This window comes from Grammomys surdaster, unplaced genomic scaffold (genome assembly GCF_004785775.1).
Source record: "Grammomys surdaster isolate TR1022 unplaced genomic scaffold, NIH_TR_1.0 242, whole genome shotgun sequence".
NCBI lineage: Eukaryota > Metazoa > Chordata > Mammalia > Rodentia > Muridae > Grammomys > Grammomys surdaster.
In genome coordinates, this window is record NW_021604687.1 from 5,666,886 (window position 1) to 5,681,080 (window position 14,195).

At 51.5% G+C, this 14,195-nt stretch overlaps 1 protein-coding gene across 1 annotated transcript in view; it reads right to left on the reverse strand.

Moving 5' to 3' along the window:
* Nucleotides 1–371: 371 nt before the first annotated feature.
* Wdr86 (WD repeat domain 86) overlaps nucleotides 372–14,195 on the reverse strand; it is a 16,604-nt gene continuing 2,780 nt past the window's right edge. Inside the window, exons 2-6 of the mRNA XM_028774685.1 lie at nucleotides 8,693–8,834; nucleotides 7,186–7,606; nucleotides 4,697–4,832; nucleotides 991–1,094; nucleotides 372–878 (exon numbers count right to left, since the gene is read on the reverse strand). Of these exons, the coding sequence (XP_028630518.1) occupies nucleotides 702–878; nucleotides 991–1,094; nucleotides 4,697–4,832; nucleotides 7,186–7,606; nucleotides 8,693–8,834 (980 nt within the window). The 3' untranslated portion in view covers nucleotides 372–701. The remainder of the gene's footprint in view (nucleotides 879–990; nucleotides 1,095–4,696; nucleotides 4,833–7,185; nucleotides 7,607–8,692; nucleotides 8,835–14,195) is intronic.

Below are 14,195 nucleotides of genomic sequence, written 5' to 3' on the forward strand. Positions count from 1 at the left end.
CTTAACCATGGAGCCATCTCCCCAGCCCCTGTGGCTCCTACATGTGTCTAATGATTCCCACATTTGGCATATTGCTAGCATTTCTGCAGAAGACCAGAGGGCCCTACCCAGCTTTTCAACTCCATACCAAAACAGAAGAGAGCTCTTGGAATAATCTCCAAAAATGGGTGGGTCCACCAAGCCAGAAGGACCTCCTGTCAAGCAGGCTGGTTGAAGAGCTAGTCCCTTGCTTCCTGTCCTCTCCTAAGGTCACTGCTGTATAGATGACCTTGTTTCACAAGCCCTTTTCTCAGAAGGGAGATGACCAGGCCAGGTACTGGAGACCACAGCTGTGGCAGAAGGCCTCCAGAAGGAAACCAAACAAAGACAACTTGAAGCACTTAGAGAGTGTATTTGGATTCTTCAGGAGGGTCCTCGTGGCACTTGATTTGCCAGTATGACAGTCTAGCTCCGTGGATTTTGTAAGAAGTCACCATTTTCTCCCAGCTGAGAGAGCCTGGCAGCCCAGGGTTCAGCTATCAGAGTTGGAGGCCCTGCCTTGGCTAGAAGTATCCAGGTAGCAAGGCCTTGGTTCAGAGCAAGGACAAGAGGGACCTTCTCTTCCTCCACAGTGGGAAAGATCATGAGGGCAGGTGCATGCCCTGCTGCAGGCCACTGTAAAACAAGCCAGGTCTCAGTCCAACCGTTTCCTCTCCAGGCCCTCAGGCTGGCTGTAGGGGCACTGGAGCTGCACAGGCCACCTTGTTGCTAAAGAGGCGTGACAGGCTGCGCTTGGCTGCTGGCCTTCGTGGCAAAGGTGGCACCGACTGGAGACCACGTACATCCCAGAGGCGAAGAGCACCATCATGAGATGCTGTGTAGAGCACCTGGCCGTGGACCTGGAGGCAGGCAGGAAAGCTGTCAGCCATGAGCAGACCACTGGAGTTTCCTCCCTGTGGGAGACCCCTTGCTTCCCCGGGGCAGTAGGGAGCTGGGCAGGGAGAATCCTACCTGGAGACAGTTGATGACGAAGGTGTGGCCTCGGAACACCCTCTGCAGCACTCCTGACTGGGCATCAAAGGCCCGGGCGCAGGCATCCCCACTGCCTGTGAACACTGTGGACACACAGCAGTACACTGGGCCCTTCCTGGCTGCTACTCTGCCACCTCCCCAAGACAGGGACAGGGTGAGAGAGTAGCATGACCTCCTAAGGGCCAGATGGTAAACATCTGGAAGCTTTCTGAAGGGAAACTTGGGCTCTCAGTCCTATGAAGTCAGGGAGGTCACTGAGGGCCCCAGAAGTATGACTGTCATGCTTCCCTTGACTTCAGGTCACCCTGTGCTGTCCTGAGTGGCCCTGTCTCTCAAGGACCTCTCAGAACCAGGTACCCATCTTATTCCCTACTGGGTTAGGCAGGTTTCTCTGCCTCGTGGTTCTAGGGCAGTCACCTCATCCTGCAGGCTCTCTACCCTGCCCATTCACCCACTATACCTACTAGACCAGCAAGAGCTCATCCACCCTCGTCAGAGAGGAACGTGGCCTTGAAGCAGAGCCCAGGCTCTCTGGCACTCTCCTGCACCCGACAGCCCATCTGACTCCCTCCTTGGGGTCTTCCTCTGTTGTTACTTGGCTTGGTGTCAAGGACACCAGAGTCCCTGAAATACTTGTTAGGACAGATGTCTGAGCACCACCCCATGCTTTCTGCTGCAGTGAGAGGGACTATGACTCTGTTTTAACAGTACGAGTAAGGCCAGTGATGAGGCCCACCTGGAGTAGCCACCGAGGGAAGTGAGTGGTTCATCATCATCCTACACTAACTTCCCCAGAAGCTGCCCTGCCCTGAGCAGGAGGCCAGCAGTTCACACGGCAGACAATGCAGGAAGCACAGGAAGAAAAAGCACATGGGGCCTGTTAGTGAGCACAGAACTACTGCAGGTGGCTGGGATGGGGGTGGGGAAACTGTTAGGTCCAGCTAAGAGGTAAGGATGCTGGGCCACTATGTACCCTTCAATACCCCTGGTGAGGGAGCAATGCCTGGGTATTGGCTCCCAGCAATCCTATTTGCTCAGTCTTAGCTGTCAACTTGACACAACCTAGACTCTCCTGGGAAGAGAATCTCAGTGCAGAATTATCTAGATCAGGATAGCCCTGAGGCACTTCCTGGTTGTTAACTGAAGTTGGAAGACTGAGCACCATTTCATGGACTGGGGGCATGATTTTCTGAGCTTGGCCCTGAACGGCATGAGTGAAGAAAGTGTGCTGAGCAGAAGCCAGCAGCAGGCAGCACGGTTGCGCTGACTGACTCCTCTCTTGCCTCGGAATGCGCAGAAACCGGCGCTCAAGCTCCTGCTACAACCTCCCTGCAACCTGGAACTGTAAGACGGACCCTTTCTTTCCTCCCGTGTTGTCCTTTGTCAGGGTATTTAGAGACAGGAGAAACTCCCAAGGCCATCTTGTATTTGCCACTGTGCACCTGGCTAAAGCCAGCACCTCTAGGCTGTTCCCTGGTACACTGCCTTTGACTGTACAACTTCCCCTCTGGGTCCTGGGAAGTTTCCTTGCTGGGTTTCCTCAGTCCCTTCCTTGTCTCTCCCCCGTGGGGCTGCTGGGCCCCCTGAGTAGGCAGAGTCAGGAGCAAAGCCCATTCTGTAGCCTTGTTGGCAAAGACCAAGAGCCAAGCTCTGTCATAGTGGGAGGGGCCGTGGGGAGTGGGAGGGGCCACGGAGAGTGGGAGGGGCCATGGACAAAGACTTCAGCACAGCTGTGCCAGTTGCTGCCAAAGGGAGGGGCACAGGAGGCCACCTGGCGGTGTCTAGGGGCTAATCATTCTGTGCTCAGTTAAGAGAGAAGTCCCATTGGGATGGGTATGGCTCTCATGCCTCACTGGACAATGACAGGGGGACCGGAGCCATTACAAGGTCCCCTTCAATTACTGGAGGTCAGGCCTCTATCCCTGCCTTCGAAAGATTAGAATCACCACAGCCCTTCTATACTTAGAGAAGGGAGGAGATGTCAGGGGCAGCCCTGCTTATACACTGAAAGCCTAAAATCAGCCATAGGCCTAAAATCAGCAATAGGCCTGTCATACATGTATACTAACACCAAGTCTTGGGTCTCTGTGGAAAAACATTGAAACAGATGGCTATAAGCTATTGTAGACAGGCAGCTTGTATGGAAATTTACCAGCCTGAGTAGTCATAGACCTTGTAAATAGGTAGCCTTGGCACAACTGAATCATAGGCAGAGTCATAGTGACCTGTCCCCTGAACCTTCACCCAGCCGATATCCTGTTCTGAAAGATATCTGTATTCCCCATGAACACCCACCCTCCAGTGTCATTCCCTTCCCCATGTCCTGCCTTTTTGTGTTTATTTATTTATTTATTTTGGCTTTTTCGAGACAGGGTTTCTCTGTGTAGCCCTGGCTGTACTGGAACTCACTCTGTAGACCAGGCTAGTCTCGAACTCTCGAACTCAGAAATCTGCCTGCCTCTGCCTCCCAAGTGCTGGGATTAAAGGCGTATGCCACCACCGCCTGGCCCTTTTTGTGTTTATAACCCCTGTGTGGATGAGTATAAATTACAATTTAAAAAAAAATAAATAAATAAATTTAAAAAAAAGAGAGAGAGAGAGGTCCCTGCTCAGGGAGCAGAGCTATGCCCATACTAAGGCTCAAACATGGGAGGAAGGAAAAACAGCTTCCCCGTGTCAGGCTATCTGCCCAGTCCTCACATACCCGTGCTTTCTTCCCTCAGCTCCTTTACATGAAGTCAAGTTCATTTTCCACTAGGAAGATACTCGTAGGCCCGTCCCTATGGGAGTCTAACACCTGTTTCTGTTAGGAGCTCAGAAACTAGATAGAACAGGGACAGCCATCAGTGAAGCTGAGAAAGTGATGAAGGCCCAGGTGTGTGACCATCTGGGACCTGAAAGACAGAAAGCTTCCTCCCTATCCAACAAGCTATTCTATCCAGAGTAACCAGGATCCATCTCTATAGCTGTGTCCCACCTTAGACTGGGATCCCACCTTTCCTGCACAGAGTGGTCAAAACTGCATGTGGCACCCGAGGGTGGGGTTCCCTGGACCTCAAAGGGACCTACTCAGCTTAAAAAAAAAAAAAAATGCCCTTAGCTCTTCCCTCTGCCTGCCTGCCTCAAAGACCACACAACTGCTGGTTTTCCAAGAACTACCTTGATCCATGTTGCCCCACTTAAGATAAGAGATGCCTGCCATCCGGGAGCCATGGATTCCAGCCTAAACTGTCAGCCTCTGGAACAACAAAAAGCTCATTTCATCCACTATCACCTAAGGCCAAGTGAGGTCAAACCCATGGGCCCTCTAGCCTGGCCAAATTAAGGAGATGTTTCTGTCTCACCTGGAGATTAGAATGGAACCAGTTAGCTCAGTCAGCACAGCATGAGGTACTTAAAATGTGTCCTTGAGACACGCTTTTGACTCAAGGACCCTGAGTGTCTAGGTCCTCCACATTCTCATAAAGGTGAGAAGGAAGTTGTAAGCCCTTACTTGAACCCTCTGTGCAACTCTCTTGGGACGCAGGTACCTGGAGAGGGGGCTGTCTTAACCTTAGGCCACCAATGAAGTAGAAAGTTAGCGGGGCTCAGTGTTAGCAAACCATGCAGGCATGAGATGCAAGAGACAAACCAGGAAAAAGAAGGTAGGGTGGGTAGCCTGGGATGGCCAGGACAGATCACTTACAGGTGCCTGCGTGATACTTGAGGGCACTCACACTGTGTCTATGTGCCGGGAAGGTGCGTACCCTCTCCCCGGTATCAGCCAGCCAGCACTTGACCGTCCTGTCTGCACTGCCCGAGTACAGGAGCCGGTCTGTGAGCTGTAGGAAAAGCAAGAGGGTTAGCCCATTGGCCTTGATAGCTGAGCAAACCTCAAACTGTTCTCTACAAGGTAGGAAACATTAGCAGGTCTCAATGGGGAAAATCAGGGTGACCCCAGAAAGTACTCCCCACGATCAACTGCAGCACTGGATAATGCTGGTTCCTCTCTGCTGGTGCATTTGGACCCCAAAGGCAGAGTACCCTCAGCCCTAGAAAACCCTGTAGTCCCCACACAGAAACTACTAGACCTTATTAAATAGCCCTACAGACTCCAGACCCATGCAGACCCACAAAGAGTATGCAAGTCCAGAGAGAACCCTGCAGACCCAGACAGAACCTGCACATGCCAAACAGCTCTGCAGACCCAAACAGAGCCTACACACCCAGACAGGACCTGCAGACCAAGACTGAGCCCTTCAGATGCCAGACAGAGCTCTACAGACTCAGACAGGCCCCGCAGACCCAGACAGAACCTACAGACCCAGACAGAACCTGCACGTGTCAAACAGAGCCCTGCAGACCCAGACAGAGCCTGCAGACCTAGACAGAGACTCTCATCACCATACAGCCCTGCAGACCAGAGAGCTGCCACAGACTCAGAGCTTCTCTCTACTATCTGGCTGTTCTTCCTCCACAGGCTCTCTAGTAAAGACTTGGTTCCCAGCTGATGACACTCAGAAATAGCAGAGCCTCTGGAGGATAGTAGGAAGCTGGCAAGTTCAATGTCCAAATGTAAACAGAAGCCCTCTTCTGCCTATACACTATCCTCATCCACTGCAGTGACTCCCCAGAACTCCCCGCAAGTGGGGACACACTGAGTCATGCTCCAGGTGAGGGTCAGGCTACTTTCACACTTACAGCCCACAAGAAACGTAGAAGGAAGGCTCTTGTCACCACTAGCATATTAAGTGAGAAAACTGGTGCCCAAGAATATGAAGGCCGATAATACACTACCCCAAATCCAGCAGCAGAGGTGGTGTGTTTAGACTCTCCTTGCATGCTAAAAAGCTGAGAATGTCCTGTCTCCAGGGGAAGAAAAAGGTTCTTATCACCAAAGACAGAAGCTCAGGCCCAGAAAATACGGACATAGGACAGGCCTTCAGGGTTTTTGTTGATGTTGTTTGTGTGTATGTGTGTGTGTGTGTGTGTGTGTGTGTGTGTGTATGTACATATTTCTAGCATGTGTGCATATGTGTGTATTGTATATGTGTGTCCATGTATGTGGAGAGCTCATGTTCCTAGCATGTATATGTATGTGCAAGTGTGTATATGTGTGTGTATATACGCATGTGTGTGCATGTGTGAGCACACGTGCATGTGGAGAGGCCAGTGGTCAACCTCTGCTCTCCTCCCTTTGATGGTGTTCTGAGCTCACGAGATTAGGCTGTCTGGGCGGCAAGTCATAGGGACCCTTTGTCCCTCTGTCTCCAGAACTGGGATTATACTCACGTGCCACAACACCCAGCTTTTCTGCTTAGTGCTGGGAAGAACTTGGGTCCTTAGCTTGCATAGCAAGCCTCTGAACCACCTCCCCAGCCCTGTTTTTCCAGACAGGGCTTTGAAGCTGGCTTCAGATTTCCTCCTGGCCTCCACAGCACTAGGACTCCAGGTGTTCTCAATCACACCCAGCTCACACCGTCCCTTTCTCTGTGAGATCACTTCAGTGGCATTATCTCCCCTTTGTCTGGACATTTTCATGAATCTTCCTCTTCAGCCAACCTAGGGTCTTTTCCTGGCAAGGTCTGCACTTCTGGGATCTGAACATGTCTCCCCCAAAGCATGGACCACACACTTTTCCCAGAGCAAGAGGGCCTGGGGTCAGGTGTAGTGAACACCTTTAATCCCAGCACTCGAGAGGCAAAGGCCGATCTCTGTGAGTTCAATGCCAGCCTGTCTACATACAGAGTGAGTCCCAGGACATCCAGGGGGGCTGTTACACAGAGAGATCTTGTCTTGAAAAAAACAAAACAAAAGAAAAGAAAAAGGCTGGGCAGTGGTGGCGCACACCTTTAATCCCAGCACTTGGGAGGCAGAGGCAGGTGGATTTCTGAGTTCGAGGCCAGCCTGGTCTACAGAGTGAGTTCCAGGACAGCCAGGACTACAAAGAGAAACCCTGTCTCAAGAAAAAACAAACAAACGAACAAAAGAAAAAGAAAGGAAGAAAGAAAGAAAGGTGTTTAGACCATGAGAACTCCACCCACTCCACATTTGAAAGGATGCACAGCCTGATGCTCTGAACAGGCTGGTCCTATGAACTGGGCCAACCAAAGGCCTGATACTATGGGTGGGCTTCAGTTCCCTCCATTCCCACCTTCCAGCAATACCACAGAGCAGCAGTTGGACAGGTCTCACCTCCAGACATATGACAGAGCCCTGGTGCTCCCGGAAAACCCGCAGCTGTTCTCCACTCAGGATGTCCCAAGCACGAACGGTGGCATCGGTGCTACCTGTGAAGGCTGTGTGACTGGAGACATCCAGCACCAGGCACAGCACTGCACCTGTGTGGCCCCGAAGTGTCTGGTGGCAGCAGCCACTGGCCACCTGCCACACCTTGGCTGTGTCGTCTGAGCTGCCAGTCACGAGGAGCCCGCCACCCATGGCTGCCTCCAAGCAGGGATCTCTGGGAAGGTCCTTGGGAGCAGAGTAGGCTATTGTCAGTACACAGTTACGGTGGCCCCGGAACTCTTGGGACACTTGTCCGTTGTCCACAGTCCACACACGAGCTGTCCGGTCATAGGAGCTGCTGAAGAGCTGGTCACTGGCAACTAGGATCCTGTGGGTAAGAGGGGAGGGGTCAGGCTCAGAACACTCAGGGGTGAAGGAATCCGCCCAGCCTTCATGGGCTAGCTTTGGCACTTCAGCAGACACAGCTTCTAGTCTCTGCCCCGCTCCACACTCAATGAGCTAGCTCAACATCATTCTTCTGCCCTGTCTCTCCCTCAGTCACCCACTCATCCTCCATTCTTTCCCTCGGTGACAAACCTGATGGTCCAACCTTTGTTCCAGCAAGGAACATGTCTCAAGTGCGTGAATCCATGTAACACTCTAGGCCAGACGCATAGGAGGAAGAGGGGACAAAGGAAGGAGGGGACACACTCAGGAAGCTGCAGCAGGAGGATTGCTTTGAATTCAAAGCCAACCTGAGTTACATAGTGAGTTTAAGGCAAGACCAGGGTAAAGAACACGAGCCTGCCTCAAAGAGCAAAACAAAAGCAACGAAGAAAGTCTAGGGCTATGTGAGACCATCGGCCTCCTTAGGACAGTCTGGTAAGGCCTATCTGGAGGGCTATAAGGAATCTGGGAGCCCTTCTGCCACTCTGGCACCAGAGTGTACTCAGGGGTGGCCGAGGGAGACACACAGGCAAGCTGCTGTTCAGAGTAAGCCTCTGCTGTCAACAGGAGAGACCCTGCCACTCCAGGGCAGCCCAGACTCCAGACACATGACTGGCAGGGGCAGGCACATGGCCACAGGGAACTCTGGATATGAGGTATCAGAAGGGCAATCATGCAGCAGGCTGGCGCACCACAGCATGGAGCTTGAGTGAGGGGTAACTACTGACAGCGTGCTCTCACACGGCTAAAAGCTACAACTTTGCCAAAAGAGCACATCTGTCTTTGAACTTTGCACAAAACTTCCAAGTGTGCATTTACACACTGTCGTTAAGAAGTCTTGACTAACCTACCAGGTATGGCCCATGGCGCGTGGTTCCCCGGAGAGTACAGACTAATATATGTTAATGATACCTCTTTCTTGCAGCTCCAATGTCCACACAGCCTGCTCCCACAAGCAGTTAGCTACCCTGCTCGATTCAGTCCTACACAGTTGTCTTCTTGACTCATGCCACCAGGCTTCGCTGACCTGTTCACGATGGATGTGTGCCCTCGGTACACCTGCAGACACTGCCCGGTCTTCACGTCCCACCTCCGGATGGTGCAGTCGGCGCTACAAGTGAAGGCGGCCTCATCCTCCAGCTGACAGAAGGTCACATAGCTCTCATGTCCTACGATGAGAGGAAACGTGAGCCAACCAGGTACTGACTCTTGTCTTCCTGTGTGTGCAAGCATATAAAGGAGAAGGAGCAGCAGGGAACAAGCATGCGAGGCAAGTCTTCAAGAGACTAGCCCTCCCCTCTATTAAACGGACAGAGACTTAATTTGTAGCCCAGATTGGGCTTGAACTCACAATCCTGCCTCAGCATCCAGGGTGATCAGATCCTAGGACAAAACCACCATGCCCAGTAAGACTGTCCCTTTTGTGATTGTGATTGTGCATGTGTGTGTGCGCACGCGTGGGAGAGAGAGAGAGAGAGAGAGAGAGAGAGAGAGACACGTGTGCACATGAACATGGAGATGATGTCATGTTCTACCACTTTCTGTGTTCCTTTCAGAGTCTCTTACTGAACCTGGGGCTAGGCTGAGGATGAGCAAAGTCCCGGTGATCCTCCTGTCTCTACTGTCTCTCTCTTCTACAGCACTGGGATTATAGTAGTTTGCAAAATAAAATAAAGAAAATAAAATGCTCTCCATTTTTTACTAGGGTCCTGGGAATTGGAACTCAGGTCCTCCATGTGTATGTACCAAGCACTGAGCCATGTCCTCATGGACCCACTCCTCTGGTCTGAGATGTTTTCATGTAGTCCAGGCTGGCCTTGGACTCCTGATTTTCCTGCATCTACCTCCCACCCTTGGGATTAAAAGCATGTGCCACCACACCCAGGTCTTTAATTTCCTTCGAGAATTTCCATTTCTCTGCTGGAGTCAGGCAAACAGGAATTTTAGCAATCCCCTCCCCAACTCCCCCCTCCCCCAGCAGGATTGAGCTGATTAACTTTTATTTTAGGTCTTGGGTTAAGCTTAGCTTGGAAGAACATGACTTCCTGGGTTCTAAGAAACAGAATTTTAATAAAGAAAATTGTTCACTCTTCCCGGAGAGCACATGCCAGGCTGCTCTGAAAACAGTGCAAGATTAAGTAAACTTAAGAAACAGCAGATTGTGTTTCCCCGAATACACAAGTTGATGAAAAAGTTGAGGGCAAATCTGTTTGGCAAAACACTGTCAGGGTTTTGCCAGAGTTTATAAATATTTCTTAAAGTTGTCAACAAACTTTCCCTGAGACCAATCTGCCTCACCCCCACCCCACAATGCCTCTTAGAGCCTGAGATACCCCCAAGAGAGGTAGCCAAGGGAAGCCACGCCTACCAGGTTCTGGCATAGGCATGACTCCAGGGCCCCCTAATAACTCTGGATAGATGTCACTACCCTTGGCCCCTAAGGACCCTGAGCCAAGGCTGGCTGAGGCCCAGAGCAGACTGCCCCAGCAGCGCCCAGCTACTGACACCCCATCTACACAATGGGTCAAGTGCAGGAGTGCATTAGAAATTGAACCATGAAGAGGCACTTGAGAGCCACGGATAGCTATTGAGAAGTAGCACCCTGATTCTGAGGCACCGCAGACAGCCTGCCTGCTGAAGACCTGAGGTGCAGGTGGCTTTGTGGCCTGTTAGGGAGAGAGGGACCGAGCACACAGACCACAAAGGAAAGAGGCAAAAGACGAAAGCACCAGTTTTCAATGTAAAACACCCTCATATAGAACTGCAAGCCAGGCTGACCTGGCAGCCTCTGCCCCCTGCAGCCAGGCACTGAGCCAAGTAAGGCTCCGCGGCACTCAGGACGGCAAAAGGCAGGCCCCTTTCCACTCCTCTATAGCTCACTCCCCAACTAGCGAACACGCCCACTTGGGTCACGGGTCAGAGCCTTCCAGCAGAGGCCCTGGACTTGCCTGTGCCTGTTCCCTTGTCCATTCCCCCAGCACCCCACCCCACCCCAGTATACTACCAAAAGACAGATGGGCCAGACCCAGGGCTGGTGGGGTCACCACAGAGGGTGGGAGGAGCTGTCTGCCAGCTCTCGGCCTATCACCTCCAGGGACCTCGTCTGGCTTTCAGCTGTTGGAATTGTGCAGAATAAGCAAAAACTCCAAGCTGAAAGTAAATATTTTCGAAGGGATAAAGAATGCAGATAAGATGCAGTTACTGCACTCAGAAAAGCAGCTGGGGGGTGGGGGGGGGCTCCTGCTGAGGCAGCAGCCCTCCTCACCCGCGCGCGCCCGTCGCTGCCTACTTGCCTAGACCTGTTGTTCCCTCAGCACAAAGGAAAAGCGGTCCAGGACCCAGGGCTGCAGCGGACCCCAACTGCAACAAGTCTCTCGACACAGCATGAAACAAGGCCTCCCTTCCCTGCCACTTCCTCCCAGAGTACAAGCAAGTATTGCAATTTGTGGAGAGAGGTACACTACCATGTAGCCCGGTCTTCTCACCTCCAGTTGGGTTCACAGAGTGGGAGAACCTCTAGGCCAGAATGTTACCCTGGGCTCTGACACTGGGCTGCCTCAGGCTGGCGGTGGCCCTGCAGTAAAGGTCCCCTTACCCCAGAGGAAACTTCTCCACAGCTGTCTCCTGGGGAGAAGCAATGGCCAGTTGTTCCACTCTGTGTACTCTGCCAGCTCCAATGTTGCTGTCTCAGAGGCTCATGAGTTATCCTATGGAAAGGAAGCCAGGACTCTGAAATACAGCCCTTCAGCAGGTGACATCTAGCACCCAGATGTGCCAGAGTGGTCCTTGTCAAAGGTGCCAGGACCCATGGTCTATCTGCAGGCCATCATTTAGAACTGAGAATCACACAGGGCTTCTGTGAGGAACTCAGAGACCTGTCTGCTCCCAGCTACCCACCATCAGCCACACAGACAGAGCCTACTCCTTCAGCACCAGCCCAGCCATAGCTCCTCCCACTGCCTCACTCACCACTCTGCCACCTTCCCCTCAGCCTTCTGAACAGGACAGGGAGCCTACCACTCATGCAACAGCAGACTCCAAAATGCTAAAGATGGAGTACCTCCTGCCATGACTAAAACAGAGACCATTTTTGTGGAATTCTTTCTTGAGCAGATACTGCTTTCCCTGTGTGTAGCAGCACTCAGGGCATGTAAGAGCACAGACAGCTCAGTAGTTAAGAGCACTGGCTGCTCTTCCAGAGGACCTGGGTTCAATTCCCAGAATCCACATGGCAGCTCATAACCATCTGTAACTTCAGTCCCATGGGCTCTGACTTCCTCTCCGACATCAGGCTGTGTGGCACAAAGACATTACGCTCAAGCAAAACACTCATACATATAAATTTTAAAAAAATAAATAATAAAATTTAAATGCATATGAGTTGTTAGCTCACAAGAAAAAAACAGGTACTTCATTCCCTCGTTCAGCCCCTGCCCACATAACTCTTTTCAGTTAGCACTTTGCTTGGGCCCTGTCCTAGGCCAGTGTCCTGCTCGGAAGCTTGCAACCATGGCTCACAGAGCATGCTGAGGTCAAAGGATGTGGGTCCACAGTGTGCTAGAACCACCCGTCCAAGTCTCTTACTCAATTGGGAACCACACACGGCAGCGCTGACTTCCCTGGAAGCTTTTCTCAGGTGAGGATCCAGTGAAGTGTCATCAAGAACATGGATACTCCACAGCATATGGAGGGAGGCTAGAGACCATCACCATCCCATAATCTTTCCTAACATTAGCTTTTGCCAATCCCACTTTTCCACCAGAGTTCACCCACTGCATCTGAAAACTATCCCATTTCTGTGTCTGTCTGTAGCCTGGAAGCCTGAGTGGTCCAGCTCCATTGATGCTGTTCTATAATGACCTGCCCAGCAGTCCCCAAGAGACAGCCCCTTTCTTTCATCTCTGTCCCAGTTCCCCCAGCCTCCACCCAAACCTCCCCAAGTTCTGTAAAATACTCAGAGAAGCCTCCATTCAAGACAAACTGAGAACAGAAAAGGAAGCCTGAACCCACAGCAGTCAGTCATCCCGACTACCCTGCACAAAAAAATCAAGGACTACCCAACCAATGGGCTTCAATCCCAAGACCTAACGCTACATAAGGGGCCAGCCCTCCACAGGAGCAGAATGAATCCTTGCATTAACAGGCAGTACATAGGGATGTAGGCTGCCTCTGGTTGGCCATGTGGCCAAGGCACAACTTTCCTGTAGCAAGACCCTCAGTAAAAGTAGTAGCCACAAGCAACAGGCTGCTATGGACCAGCCTTGCAACCTTGGACAAGTCCTCTAGTTTCAGTCCAGCTTGGGGGATGCTGAGGCTTCACTCACTACCAGGCAGCATCCAGAAAACACAAGACGTTCTATATCAATAATTAAGTCTGCCTTTGTTCATTTCTGGTTCATAAACTGGTGTCAATGGGGCTCGCAGAGATGGCTCAGCAGCTAAGAGCAATAGATATTTTTACAGAGAACCCAGGTTTCATTCCCAGCACCCACAGGTGGCTCACAACCATCTGTATGTCCATTTCCAGAGTATTTGGTACTCTCTTCTGGCCTCCTTGGGGACCAGGTACACACTTGGTGCACAGATATACACAGGCAAAACACCTATATACATAAAGTAAAATTTGTAATTAAAAAATCGGGGTTTGCCGGGCAGTGGTGGTGCACGCCTTTAATCCCAGCACTTGGGAGGCAGAGGCAGGTGGATTTCTGAGTTCAAGGCCAGCCTGGTCTACAGAGTGAGTTCCAGGACAGCCAGGGCTATGCAGAGAGACCCTGTCTCGAAACAAACAAACACAAACAAACACAACAACAACAACAAAGATCTCTTTACTAATTAAGTGTGATGGCACATACCTCTAGTCCTAGTAGCTAGAGAAGGAAGCATGAAGACCACAAGTTCAAGGCCAGCCTGATCTACACAGTCCCAGGCCAGCCTCAGCTAAACAAAGAGACACTGTCTCAGCCAGGCAGCACCTTGGAAACAGAGGCAAGTGGATCTCAAAGTTCGACCACAGCCTGGTCTACAGACAGGATGGCCAGGGCTACACCTGTCTCAGCAGATGGGGAGGTGGGGTTTTGGGGGGAAGAGAGGAGGTTATGAAGATAGCCTAGGGCAGGTGCACCAGCACCAGGACCTGAGTTTGATCTCCAGACATGGTGCTATAGGCTTGTGAGCCTAGAGTGGGAGGCAGAGACAGGTAGGTTGCCAAGTTAGCCCAGCCTACTTGGCAAGTTTCCAGACAATGATAGACTACCTCCTATAACAAAAGAAGACAGTACCTGAGGAACAACACCTAGGGTTAATCTCTGGCCTCAGGACACTTGAACTCAGGTGCCAAAACAAAAGATGTTGGGGGAGGCTAGGGGAGTGAATCATACAAATATCTCAGGGAGATAGGAAGGCTGGGCAGACTTCGTTTTGTTTTTGTTTTGTTTTTCCAGGAGGGGGTGGTCACAGAAGCCAAATCACTAAAATTCGGTCATGATCAGGATCTTATAATGAGAGAGAAAGAGAGAGAGAGAGAGAGA